The following is a 13,573-nucleotide window of genomic DNA, read 5'->3' as shown; positions in this document are numbered from 1 at the left end:
TTGTTGTTAGAGTATAAATAATATCTGTTAAATTATAATAGTCAGGTCCGAATCTTCAAGATTGGGTAACCCTGTAGGCATTTTTGAGGAAAAGTTGTTATACCACATTTTTAGAAAGTTCAATGTCTCCTGAATAAGGATCCACCGTATAACATTGAAATAAGGGTCCCATTTTCTTGTAATTGTCATTGAAACAATAGGTGCAATATTCACAGCCAAAACACTACAGGTGGATAGGGTAAAAAGTTTAAGTTATAGATATCACCATAAAACCTTTCCAGTTTTTCACTTACATAGAGACAGACATTTTTTGTATTACAAGTTTTCTGAAATGTCATGTTTACATATGCAAATGAGGCATACCAGTATATATATATATATATATATAATTCGAGGGGCAGACATACCAGTGCGCGGTTCTCCCTTTCGGGCTAGCCCTGTCTCTTCGCGTCTTCACAAAGGTTGTCGAGGCAGCCCTTGTTCCTCTCGACGACTGGCTGATCCTAGCTCACTCTCGAGACAAGGTTTGCGAACACAGGGACCTAGTGCTGCGGCACCTAGCTTGTCTGGGCCTTCGGGTCAACTGGGAGAAGAGCAAACTCTGCTCCGTGCAGAGGATCTCTTTTCTCGGTATGGAAATCGACTCGGTCGCCATGTGCATGCAGCTTATGAGCGTGCGCGCGCAGTCACTGCTAATTTGCCTTCGTCAGTTCGAGGGCAAGAGTGCGGTTCCACTGAAACTATTTCAGAGGCTCCTGGGGCATATGGCATCCGCAGCCGCAGTAACGTCGCTCGGCTTGCTTCATATGAGACCGCTTCAGCTTTGGCTTCACGATCAAGTCCCGAGGTGGGCATGGCAACACGGCACGCTCCGAGTCCCAGTGACTGCCGTCAGACCTTCACCCCGTGGACGAACCTCAGTTTTCTATGGGCTGGAGTGCCCATAGAATGAGTTTCCTGGCATGTTGTTGTATCAACAGATGCCTCCATAATGGGCTAGGGCGCCATGTGCAATGGACATGCTGCCGCAGGCTCCTGGACAAGACCCCAGCGCCTTTGGCATGTCAATTGCCTCGAGTTGCTGGCTGTACGTCTCACCCTGCACCGCTTCTGTGCGTTGCTCAGGGGTCAGCACGTATTAGTCCGATCAGACAATACCGCCACAGTAGCGTACATCAACCGACAAGGTGGTCTGCGCTCCCGCCGTATGTCGCAACTCGCCTGCCACCTCCTCATATTGAGTCAGAAGCATCTGAGGTCGCTTCGAGCCATTCATATCCCGGGAGACCTGAACCGTGAAGCTGATATGTCTCTGTTTCGGCCTCTCGCTGGAGAATGGGGACTCCATCCCCAGTCGGTTCATCTGATTTGGGATCAGTTCGGGGACGCACAGGTAGATCTGTTTGCCTCCCACGACTCTTGCCACTGCGACCTGTTTTATTCTCTGACCGAGGGCACGCTCGGCACGGATGCACTGGCGCACAGCTGGCCGCGGGGCCTCTGCAAGTATGCGTTTTCCCCCATTGAGCCTTCTTACGTAGACTTTGCGCAAGATCAGGGAGGACGAGGAGCAGGTAATTTTGGTTGCCCCGTATTGGCTCAACCGCACCTGGTTCCAAGAACTAGTACTCTTCGCGACAGCACCTCCCTGGCCAATTCCTCTGAGAAAGAACCTGCTTTCTCAGGGATGGGGCACCCTATGGCACCCTCGTCCCGATCTTTGAAACCTCCATGTGTGGTTCCTGGACGGGACGAGGCAGGTTTGAGTACCCTACCACCAGCGGTGGTGGCTACCATCACTTCCGCTAGACTAGAGCATCGTCCACGAGACATGCCTATGCGTTGAAGTGGAACCTCTTTGTCAACTGGTGTTCTTCTAAACTTAAAGAACCCACGAAAGGCCCGATCAGTGTCGTGCTTTCCTTCTTGCAAGAAGGGTTGGAGCGAAGGTTGTCTCCCTCCACCCTGAAAGTGTATGGTGCCGCCATTGCCACACATCATGATGCAGTTGATGGTAAGTGCATTGGAAAGCACGACCTGATCATCAGTTTCCTGAGAGGAGCGAGGAGACTGAATCCTCCTCGCCCTCCTCTCGTTCCCTCTTGGGACCTCTCTGTGGTTTTAACTGCTCTGCAGAGTGCTCCCTTTGAGCCTTTGCAATCAGTGGAGCTTAAGTTCCTGTCAATGAAGACAGTGCTCCTGGTTGCATTGGCCTCCATCAAGAGGGTAGGGGACCTGCAGGCATTTTCGGGTGACGAAGTGTGCCTGGAATTTGGACCAGCTAACTCTTACGTGATCCTGAGACCCCGGCCTGGATATGTGCCCAAGGTTCCCACCACACCCTTTCGAGACCAGGTGGTGAACCTGCAAGCGCTGCCCTTGGAGGACGCAGACCCAGCCTTGGCACTGCTCTGTCCAGTACGCACCCTCCATACTTACGTAGACAGGATGCATTGTTTCAGGACTTCAGACCAGCTCTTTGTCTGTCATGGTGGGAAGCTGAAGGGAAAGGCTCTCTCCAAGCAAAGGTTGTCTCACTGGATAGTGGATGCCATTGCTTTGGCTTACCAGCAGCAAGGTCGACCATGCCCCCTTGATGTGACGGCCTGCTCCACCCGGAGTGTGGCATCCTCTTGGGCTCTAGCGCATGGCGCCTCGCTAACAGACATATGTAGATCTGCAGGCTGGGCGACACCTAACACGGCCTCTGGGCAACCCCCACGTGTGTAGTCCACTGTAAGCCTCTCTGAGCATGTGTCTTTCCCTCGGCAAGCTACCTTGCCACCCCTGGGTTTGAAATATTCCACCTGCAGGTGGACACCCCAGTGATTCTCAATATGACCCCCCTGGGGTCATGTGTATTCCAAGTTCCCCCCTTCGGGCTGGCCATAATTGCATATTTCCACTGATATATGCTTCCCAGTGTACCTTGGCATAATTCCAGCAGCCATTAAAAACTATCCCTTTCATGTTAATGTTGTTTTTTCATTGTTTACATGTTTAAATATTCTGAGAATGCATAGTTTTAGTTGTAATGTTTAATGTTTAAACTTTTTTTTGGCAGCCATTTTGTTTTTATTGTTTATGCCAAAACAGTGATGTTTACAACTTGTTATACGGCAGAAATGGATTCAGCACCTAAAAATCATATAGAAACAACACTTGAAGTACTTTTCCTCAAAAATGCCTACTGCATCTTATCCAGGGCTATTTATCTATTTTGGGACCTGACTATAAAGCTCAAAGTTCAATGCCAAGCGAGATATTTTATTTAACAGAAGTTGACTACATCGAACGGCCCGTTTGGACTACATCCCTCTACTTCCCTCTTTAGTGACGTCATTAAAACCGTTTTTTGACTAACCTCCGCCCACAGGAATGCTCCCTCAACTCTACCGAAATTCGTTTACGTACTTGCGCACTTCTAATAACTTACTGTGTTAACTCAGCTCTTACGGTGATTTTCTGAAGTAAAACTGACGCTTCATCTTTTGTGTGATGTACAATAAACTTTATTAAACTCATCAGTATATGTTTGATCATCATTCAGACAGCAGACTTGTAGGCTATTAATATGTAATGGATACATACAAGCAGATGACAAATACGTTATAATAACCGTAATTAAACTACTAAACTATACCTGTTCCATCTCTATACAGCACTCTGACTCTGTAGGCATTATTGTCCGACTCGAAATGAACACGTTACTGAGAGTTTCTGATATTATCATCATTCCGTGAGATGAAATTGTCCTGAGAGACTGAGCGTGAGCTCATGAAGCTCCGCCCCCTGTGTCGTGCTGCAGCAGCTTATTTGCATTTAAAGGGCACACACTAAAAAAGAGCGTTTTTCTGAGCCCCAAAAAATGACAATTTAAACATGCTGTAAAAAATGATCTGTTGGGTATTTTGAGCTGAAACTTCACATACACACTCTGGGGACATCAGAGACTTATTTTACATCTTGTGAAAAGGGGCATAATACGGGACCTTTAAGGATCATGTAAAGCTGAAAAATCATCTTTGACATCACAGGAATAAATTACATTTTAAGATATATTGAAATGGAAAACCGTTTATTTCCATTGTAATATTTCACAATATTACTGTATTTTTGAACCAATAAAATGCAGCCTTTGTGACTTCAGAAAATCTTACCTACCCAAACCTTTGAACAGAATATTGTTTTTGAAATACCGTTCTTAAACATATTTCAGTCTGACATTTTTAATAACTTTATTTATACATATATTTTTTTAAAGGTGCATTGCGCAAGTCTCTGAGTTTTTGCAGAACTATGCCCCCTCTGGCGACAAGCGAAACTGCAACACTGCAACTGAACGCGCATGACGTCACGCCCAGTCTCAAATTCCGACCCGAATCCCTCTTATTTATTTTACTGTACAGGATTATAGAGGCAATCGCAGTGATCAGAGAAGGGCTCATTCAGCCCATCAGGCAATTGTTTAAGCATGTATGGGTTAAATGGGTATTTTTAACATGAAATGTTGCGCAATGCACCTTTAAATATTTGACATTATGCTTATATTAAATTAGCCATTTTTTTTTTGGATGCTACTATGTGACGACGTGAAAGTGCACAATAATTCAATTCTGTCAAATCATCTCCATCAGGCTGAGGCTCTTTCTTTCGTTCCCTCTTTCTGCAGTGATATTCAGAGTGATAGTTTTCTGTGCGACTGCCAGCTGGACTGGTTTCCGGAGTGGCTGGTAACAAGAGGGCTGCAGCCTGGCGTTCAGGCCACGTGTGCCCACCCAGAGAACTTGAAGGGCACCAGCATCTACCAGGCTCCACCACAGAGCTTTGTTTGTCGTAAGCAGTGCTATATCCTACATCCATAGTCTATGACAAACAAGTCACAAAAAAGAAAGAACTTAATCTTGAGATGTGTTAAAATGTGTCTATGCATTGACTTCCTTCCAGATGATCTTCCCAAACCCAAGATCACAGTCCACCCTGTGACCACGGCAGCAGTATTGGGCAAAGATGTGCGTCTGACCTGCACGGCTGCCAGCAGCAGCAGCTCACCCATGACCTTCACCTGGCGCAAGGACCAGGAGACTCTACGCCAAGCTGAGGTGGAGAACTTCGCCCATGTGCGGGCCAGTGATGGAGGGGTGATGGAGTACACCACTATCCTCCACCTCCGGCACGTCACCTTCAACCATGAGGGCCGCTACCAGTGCATCATCAGTAACCACTTCGGCTCTTCCTACTCTAACAAGGCCCGCGTCACTGTAAACGGTACATTTAACACACCTAAACTACATAGCTGTACTTTTCAGTTTGACCATCAGTCATACCATTTGCACAAAATGCCCATCATGCAAAGATCCTTTGTTCCAGTGGAAGCATTTAATTGTCAAACAAATAATTGCTTTTTAAATGTCAGTGTATGCTTAATACACAGTAGTCACAATAGTATTCATTAACTTTTGAACTTAACAAAAAATAATATATATCATCTCTTTAGAGGCTTGAAATATATGTTTAATAATACATATTATACACATATAAAAAAATTATTATTATTTTTTTTATAAATATTTTTGGGTCTAGTTTAGTTCAGTTTCATTTGTAGTAATGGATTTTTCCAAACCCTGGATATTATATATTATTTTAGTAATATATTATGAATTAAAGTTGTTGTTAAAATATATATTTATATATATTTGCATATTATACATGCTTATACATATATAATATTATACATTATAATGTTTATATAATTTATCATTTAAATATTTCTATAATATACATGTTTATACATATCTAATATAATGTTTCTATATTTAAACATTACTTTATACATACATTTATAGCCTAATTTAAAGTCTGAAATTCTTCACTTTTAAAGGCAATTTTAAGTAATTCTTTCAACGCACAAATCACACCAGTTCCCATCATGCACCATTTTCTCAGAGCTTTCCTTTCAGTGAAAGGATAGTTTGAATTGTACCAGCAAAATTGGGTTTGAACATTCAGACCAAACTGTGCCGCTAGAATTCGGGAACTTTTTAGCTTCTCTGCTGCTAGCGGTACACTTGGATTACATGCCTTGTCAGTTAGAGCAACAGATGCAAATTGATTGTCCTGAGGCATTTTTTGGTTTCATGCCCATCCAAATCAAGCCATTTCCCATCACCAATTGAGTTAGTCACAGCTATGAATGCTGGGCTTGTTTGGTGCTGATGCAGCAACATTATGTGAATAATCCTTGCTATGGCTAATTTCCCTTTGCTTTTCTTTGCGCACAGTGCTGCCTTCATTCGTCAAGACCCCACGCGACATCACGATCCGCACGGGCACGAAGGCGCGGTTGGAGTGCGCGGCCGAAGGGCATCCGACTCCCCAGGTGGCGTGGCAGAAAGATGGCGGCACGGATTTCCCCGCCGCCCGAGAGCGCCGCATGCGCGTGATGCCTGATGATGATGTCTTCTTCATCATGGACGTGAAGCCTGAGGATATGGGAGTGTACAGCTGCACGGCCAAAAACACGGCGGGCATGATCTCCGCCAATGTCACTCTAACAGTGCTAGGTAAGGTCATTTTTGTAATATTTACATTATGGAATTCAGATTTGTTTATTAAGCTGTTGGGAGTTTTGCTAACCGCTGTTTAGTTGTATGTAGGAATGTTTTTTTTCTTTCCCCGTCTGAAGCAGCTGGGGTTTATGTGCTGGTTGAAGGTGAAAGGTCAGGAAAGAGGTCACAGGAAGTGCTGAGGGCTCTCATAGTGGTATTTTTGAGTGTTTCTGAGCTCTCGAATGAGTAATTGCTAGGCAGAAACAGTCAAGTACTCATTTTACTGTGGACATTATGTGGTATAATTGTTTTTGATTCACTAAAAAGAATTGGCTTAGGGAGTCAATCGTTTCTGCTCGCACTGAAAAAAAAAAAACAGTTCACAAGAGTCATTCATTTGGAAATAAGACAACATTGGTGATGTATGTCTTTGATTCACTAAAAAGCACAAGTTCATAAGAGTCATTTGTTCAGGAATTTGAATACACTTCACTATACACTAAACGAATCAGTTCATAAGCATCATTTATTTGGAAATCCGTCAATCTGTACTGTATATTTTTGATTCATTACTCATTCATTAATTTATCCAGGAATTTGACAATGCTGATTCTTCTTTTTGTTTTTTTTGCTCACTGAAAAGAACCAGTTCATATGAATCATTTGTTCAAAAATCAGTCTAGAGTGGGTCCTGCTGTATTATTGATTCACAAAAAAAGAACTAATTCACGGAGTCATTTGTTCAGAAATCAGACTTTTTTTTTGTCCAATACAATTACGATTCGCAGCTGTGACATGAACTAAACCCCAATGTCGAGCCATTTAAGGAATTTTAAGTACTTGTGCAAACTTACTCATGTCCGTATGTAATTCAAGAACCATTCCCCGTAATCTTCCTGCAGAGACCCCTCATCTGGCACAGGAAATGGAGGATAGAAATGTGGTGGTGGGCGAAACTGTTGCGCTGCAGTGCAAGGCTTTAGGCAGCCCACCTCCTCGCATCACCTGGCTAAAGGGGGAGGAGCCTCTTCGTCCCAGCGACCGTCACCACTTCACTCCAGGGAATCAGCTCTTGGTGATCGGCACCACCACCTTTGAGGACGCAGGACGCTACACGTGTGTCATGTCCAACACCCTCGGCACAGAGCGAGCTCACTGCCAGCTCAGTGTTTACCAGCGATACGAGGACTGCGCGCCTTTTACAAGCCCCAGCACTGTTACTGTTGGAATCATTGTCATAGCTGTGGTGACCAGCATTGTGGTGACATCACTAGTTTGGGTGTGTATTATCTACCAGACGAGGAAGAAGAGCGAGGAGTGCAGTGTAAACACAGGTGCGTATATTCACATAGATTTGGCTCCGAAAGTTTTTGTTTTTACATCACAAGACTTTTATTTGAAACCTTTGCTCTTGCCTTTTATAGACGAGACAATTGTCCCTCCTGATGTCCCCAGTTACCTGTCCTCTCAGGGCACTTTATCAGAGAGACAGGATGTGTGTATACGAGTGGAGTCCAATGGCGGATCTCAACCCAACGGACACATAGAAAACAATGGTACAGTATCTTCTGACCTTTTTCAAGCGAATTTTGAGAGAGAAAAACCTGTGGAATACATTTCAATTATGCAAAATGTGTTAAATGGAGAGTAATGACAATGGTAATATATTCTACTTGGAAGCTTAAAGTATGATCAGTTCAGTCAAAAACATGTAGAACTTTAGGAATGTATTCTTCGGAAATTTGCGAAGCTTTCTGCGGGATCCTATTATTGCAGATTCCGTTTGGGATTCGAGTTTTATGGCTAAAACATACAATCACAGTGTTTACGAAAATCAGAAAGTCACACACATATGAACAGTCGTTTTATACAGGATTCCCATGATCACTGAAAACCTGGAAAAATCATGGAAATTTTCATGGCTAAAATATTAATGACTAGAAATTTGTCCTTGTGAATGTAGTTTCTATAAAATGAGGGTTGATTGGATTGTGAGATGTGGGTGGTGCGCTCAAAAATGAATTCGAGCTTGAAGTGGATTGTAAGAAAGGGGCGGGGTTTAAGCGACTAAATGATTAAAAAAAAAGTGCATTAGTTCACAATGCGATCTATAACTTTCATTTACAAAATAGAAGATTTTTTTTTAACGTGTCCATTTAAATGATCTTCGCATAACATCATATGTTAACAAGCTTCTCTCGCTTCAGGCTATGATGTGTGTACAGACTGCCTGGAAAACGGTACAAGTTACTCCAAACACTGCAACTTCCTCCCTCATGGGATAGCGCCCCCTTCAGGCCTGGAGTATCAGCAGACACACCAGACATCAACGTTCACCAGCCACAACGCTGGTGAACCACACTGCAATGGCACACCCAACGGGGTCAGGAAAGAGTGTCAAACTCCCATCTTTCCCACCAACCACGACAGGGTGACAACATCGCCCTTATCTCACCAGTACGACCGAAAAGGTGAGAATGATGAGGGATTCATCAATCCTTTGCTCCGTGGCTGTGTTTTAGACAGCCATAAGTCTCACTCATGTCCCATAAATCATTGCTACTGCCATCACTTAGTTCTGATTGACTTCACATTGGCTTAACACAGCGATAATATTTCTTGTTTTTCACAACTAGAATAGAGTTATTTTCTAATTTCTCTTATCCTCTTTCAGGACTGTTGGTGAATCGGTCAGACACACCTCCCTCACTTGAAGAGACCTACCATCGGCCAGTAAAGCTCCTGTCTGGGGACTGTGACATTGGGTCCGAGCTTACACAGACTCTATTACCCAACGGACACGCTCATACGCCCGATGCCTCCCTAAGCGAGAGTGAATCCTTCGGGCGGGCCAGTGACTAACACCGCACCATCACTCTTTTTTTTTTATCGTTTTGCACTGAGAACTGCTACCTCACACTGAGGGGCACAGACAAAGCTGCCCCCGTCTATCTGAATGCAGAATAGGGGCGTCCGGAGTTTGAAGGCGAAGCTTGAGTGGGACAATGGCGTCCCATGCGAGCGTTAATGATGTATATAGATATAATCCTCCTCAGGGAGGCTTTGTTCACACTTCAGAAATGTGGCTTGCATTTGACGCATGCAAAACGTATGACAGAGTGCTATAACGTTGGGCTTTGAGCTGTACATAAGAGTTTTCATATATAAATATATGAATGTATGTATTCTAGAACTTTTACAAAAGAGTGTTTAACTCTATTCGCTGCATGGTGAGATCAGAGTGGTTATTTTATTTCTATTTCTTTCTTTTTTTTTTTTTACAGATCTCTCCTGCTTTTCCCAGTTTTATAAGCAGTGCCTTATTGCAAGATCAAAGAATCCACATGTTTTGTTGGGAGATGTCTGTATACTTTTCCTTTCACAAATGGGAATTTTGTCATGCACTTGAAGTTTAAATAACCCAATGATCATAATAGGCTGTCTTAAAGGAATATTCTAGGTTAAATAAGATACAGGGTTCCCATGGTCAGTAAACCTGGAAATATCAGGGAAAATTAATGGAATTTAACAAAAACTTCAACATTCATAGAAACGATCAAATGTTTTTGGGGTCTGTAATATTTTTGTTTTTAGGCTTATGGTTTAAGGATGCTTTAAATTGATCAAAAGTGAACGTAAATACATTTATACTGTTACAAAAATATATATTTCAATTAAATGCTGTTCATTTGAAGGCTCTATTCATCATATAATCTTTAAAAAAAAGTATCAAGGTTTCAAAATATATTAAAAAAGAAGTTAAATGGCAATTTCACAATACCGTTTTTACTGTATTTCTAACTATTTTACTGTATTTATGTGCTTTGGTAAGCATTGAGACTTATATTTAAATATTTTATAACATTTTAAAAATATTACGAACCCCAAACTTTTGAACGGGAGATTGAGTTTGTTTTAATTTATATTTTTGAGGGAAAATATACATATACTGTAGACAAGTATTGTATTTATCATTAACTGGTGTTTAACCTTGAATATTCCTTTGTCAGAATATGTGTGTGTTCTGGTCTGTGATGAAGGAAAAGCTCGGCATTGAAATTTCAGGTCCGTTATGGTAATGTAAGGGAAAATGTAAGCACTTTCATGTGTTTCTTATAACACATGAATTGGACATTTTTACAGCCTGAAATTCTGATGCAATCGAGGCTCTTCCGTTATCAAAGGTACATGGCACCAAAAGCTGCTTCACTCACCTACCTGTGGTATTTGAACCCAATTTTTAAATGTATTTGTTGACCGTCTTTTTTAACATTTGGGAAAATAACAAATGATCCAACAATTAACATTTAGAGAGATTTGTCTAACTGACTTTTAGCTAACAAAAGCAGAATGCTGCCAAATCACGAAAGGGAAAAAAAAACTCAAGCTACGTGTGCTGGCCTTCAGGGTCTTCCTTCAACCACACAGAATGTCTACATGTAAAGGGAAAAAAAAAAACGGGAATAAGTGAACCCCTCATCAGCTAATCTCTCATAGTCTCAGGACTTAAGCAACTAATGCTAAGCTACATATTGTCTTTGTTGGTTAGCCTGAGCCAAACTGGTTCATGTCAACAGCCAAGGTTTTTAGGCCAAATAGTGAAACATCTCTACTACTAAACTAGGGGAAAGTTTTGTAAAGTTTGATTACAGCATATGCCAGTTTAGCACCCACTTTGATACTGTGGGTAACTGGTGAATCGTGTAATCCAGCTCTGTGAAGAACCTCACTAGGTCACATCTGTTAACACTACGGATGTGTGGGTCATACCAGATGAATTTATTGCAATGAACTCTAATCACAGCTGTTCACCCACATGGCTAAAACTGTTGAAGTGTCAAAATGACAAGCGTTTATTAAAGTCACATGTTGCTCTTTTACTCCCTCTGGTTTGTGTCTTTATTTTGATGCACTGGTTAAAAATACTTTGCATGAATAGGTTAAGTTAGTGCCCCCTCACATTTGTTTTAAGAAACCCAAAAACAGCGAAATCTTTGTAATGATTTTGTTGAACTCTGTGTTTGGACAGAAAGCTATGGAAGCTTGTTTCCGCCACTGAATAAAACATTTTAAAAGATAATTACGACTTTTTATCTCACAATTGCGAGTTTACATCTCGCAATTCTGACTTTATATCTCAGAATTCTGACTTTATATCTCGCAATTCTGAGAAATAAAGTCAGAATTGCGAGATATAAAGTTGCAATTGCGTCTTATAAAGTCAGAATTCTGACTTTTTTTCTCGCAACTGCGACTTTATATCACGCAATTCTGACTTAATATCTCAGAATTCTTACTTTATATCACGCAATTCTGACTTTATAACACATATTTGCGAGTTTATATCTCGCAATTCTGACATCTTTTCTCAGAATTGTGAGATATAAATTCCAATTCTAAGGGGAAAAAAAGACAGACTTTTTTTTTAACCTTAGAATAGTTTATATCTCACAATTCTGACTTTATAACACGCAATTGCGACTTTATATCATGCAATTCTGACTTTATATCTCCCAATTGCGTGATATAAAGTCAGAATTCTGAGATATAAAGTCAGAATTGCGTGATATAAAGTCACAATTGCGAGAAAAAAAGTCAGAATTCTGACTTTATAACACGAAATTGTGACTTTATTTCACGCAATTCTGACTTTATATCTCGCAATTCTGACTTTAAAACACGCAATTGCGACTTTATTTCACGCAATTCTGACTTTATATCTCGCAATTCTGAGAAATAAAGTCAGAATTGCGAGATATAAACTCGCAATTGTGATATAAAAAGTCGCAATTATCTTTATTTTTTTTTTATTTTTATTTTTTTGTGGCGGAAGCAAGCTTCCATAGAAAGCACATGCCAGCGTAAGGTGTTTGTTGACTGGAACGGCCCACTGCGTCAGTGTTGTACTTGTGCCCCCAAGCCTCATGACAGGTCAGACAAACATTCGCACCTGTGGACTAATCCGTCTTTCTCTGCATTCTGCTCGACTCGTGTGTTTTTTCAGCTAATAATAGTGAAGCAGGTAGAGCAACTAGCTTAAGCTTGGGGATCAAAGTCTAGACTCGACATGTAATGATAATACACTGGAATACTATTGGTAACGTATTTTAACTCGTCGTTACCAATTAGTGCATTCGTGACTGAAGCACGGGACCAGTGCAGTCATGTTGTAATACAAATAGCCAATTCATTTTTGCAAAAAAAAATCTTTTTTAATCGATTCACATAGGTTTGCAAAAATGACATTTGAGTTTGAACCCGATCTGTGGTGCAACATAAGTGGAATGCAGGCTGTTAAACTCAATCTGTTGTGGACTGATGAGCAGGAATGCAAACCCCTGTGTTATGTGATCTTTTTATCCAGACACCAGGTGTCCTAGCCGTGGACTCGAGACCAGCGGTTCAAACTGGGACAGGGGTGCGCTTCTCAGTCAGATTTGACCAACCTCCACTCATCTGCAGTGCTGGTCTCTGACCTCGTCTTGCGGTTCTGGCCGTACAGTCGGGGTTTGGGTTGAGGAAACCGTCCCACGCTGTTCCACGGAGAGGGTGTTTATAAAAGCGTACGGCGCACTTTCTCGTATGCGCCGAGGAAAATGAAGCCTCCCATGCTGATGAACGTCACTCTGGGGATGCTGCCGGCGAACAGCCTTTAGACATGACAAAACATAAAAGCAAGAGTTAGAAATAATAATTACAAAATATGGCGCTTAATCGCGACCCGATCCCAGAACACAACCAGAGTAATCAGTGAATAGTGTTGGCCAACTGATTCCTGAACGAACAACTCTTATGAACGGTTCTCTTTAGTCAAAAATTATAAAAATAAAAAATTATACACAGTTTGTTTAGCACAGTTATTAAATGTAAATTATTACTGCTTTTATCTTTGTAAACACCTTTTGCAAGAATTGTTTTGAAAATGATATCATTTGACATTAGGTTTCCACAAAAATATCAATTTTCAACATTGATACTAAAAAGAAATGAGCATCAAGCATCAAATCAGCATATTAGAATGATTT

General features: G+C 41.6%; 2 protein-coding genes across 2 annotated transcripts in view; one reads left to right on the top strand and one right to left on the bottom strand.

The window, feature by feature from the left end:
• Positions 1-11,619, top strand: part of lrig1 (leucine-rich repeats and immunoglobulin-like domains 1) — a 41,900-nt gene extending 30,281 nt beyond the window's left edge. Inside the window, exons 12-18 of the mRNA XM_081357564.1 lie at positions 4,673-4,836; positions 4,948-5,268; positions 6,282-6,563; positions 7,451-7,882; positions 7,973-8,104; positions 8,756-9,019; positions 9,223-11,619. Coding sequence (XP_081213690.1) covers positions 4,673-4,836; positions 4,948-5,268; positions 6,282-6,563; positions 7,451-7,882; positions 7,973-8,104; positions 8,756-9,019; positions 9,223-9,410 — 1,783 coding nt within the window. The 3' untranslated portion in view covers positions 9,411-11,619. The remainder of the gene's footprint in view (positions 1-4,672; positions 4,837-4,947; positions 5,269-6,281; positions 6,564-7,450; positions 7,883-7,972; positions 8,105-8,755; positions 9,020-9,222) is intronic.
• Positions 11,620-12,371: 752 nt separating this feature from the next.
• slc25a26 (solute carrier family 25 member 26) overlaps positions 12,372-13,573 on the bottom strand; it is a 57,711-nt gene continuing 56,509 nt past the window's right edge. Inside the window, exon 10 of the mRNA XM_081358282.1 lies at positions 12,372-13,198. Coding sequence (XP_081214408.1) covers positions 13,102-13,198 — 97 coding nt within the window. The 3' untranslated portion in view covers positions 12,372-13,101. The remainder of the gene's footprint in view (positions 13,199-13,573) is intronic.

This window comes from Scardinius erythrophthalmus, assembly GCF_964197995.2.
Source record: "Scardinius erythrophthalmus genome assembly, chromosome: 25".
Lineage (NCBI taxonomy): Eukaryota > Metazoa > Chordata > Actinopteri > Cypriniformes > Leuciscidae > Scardinius > Scardinius erythrophthalmus.
This window is presented reverse-complemented; position numbering and strand designations above follow the sequence as displayed.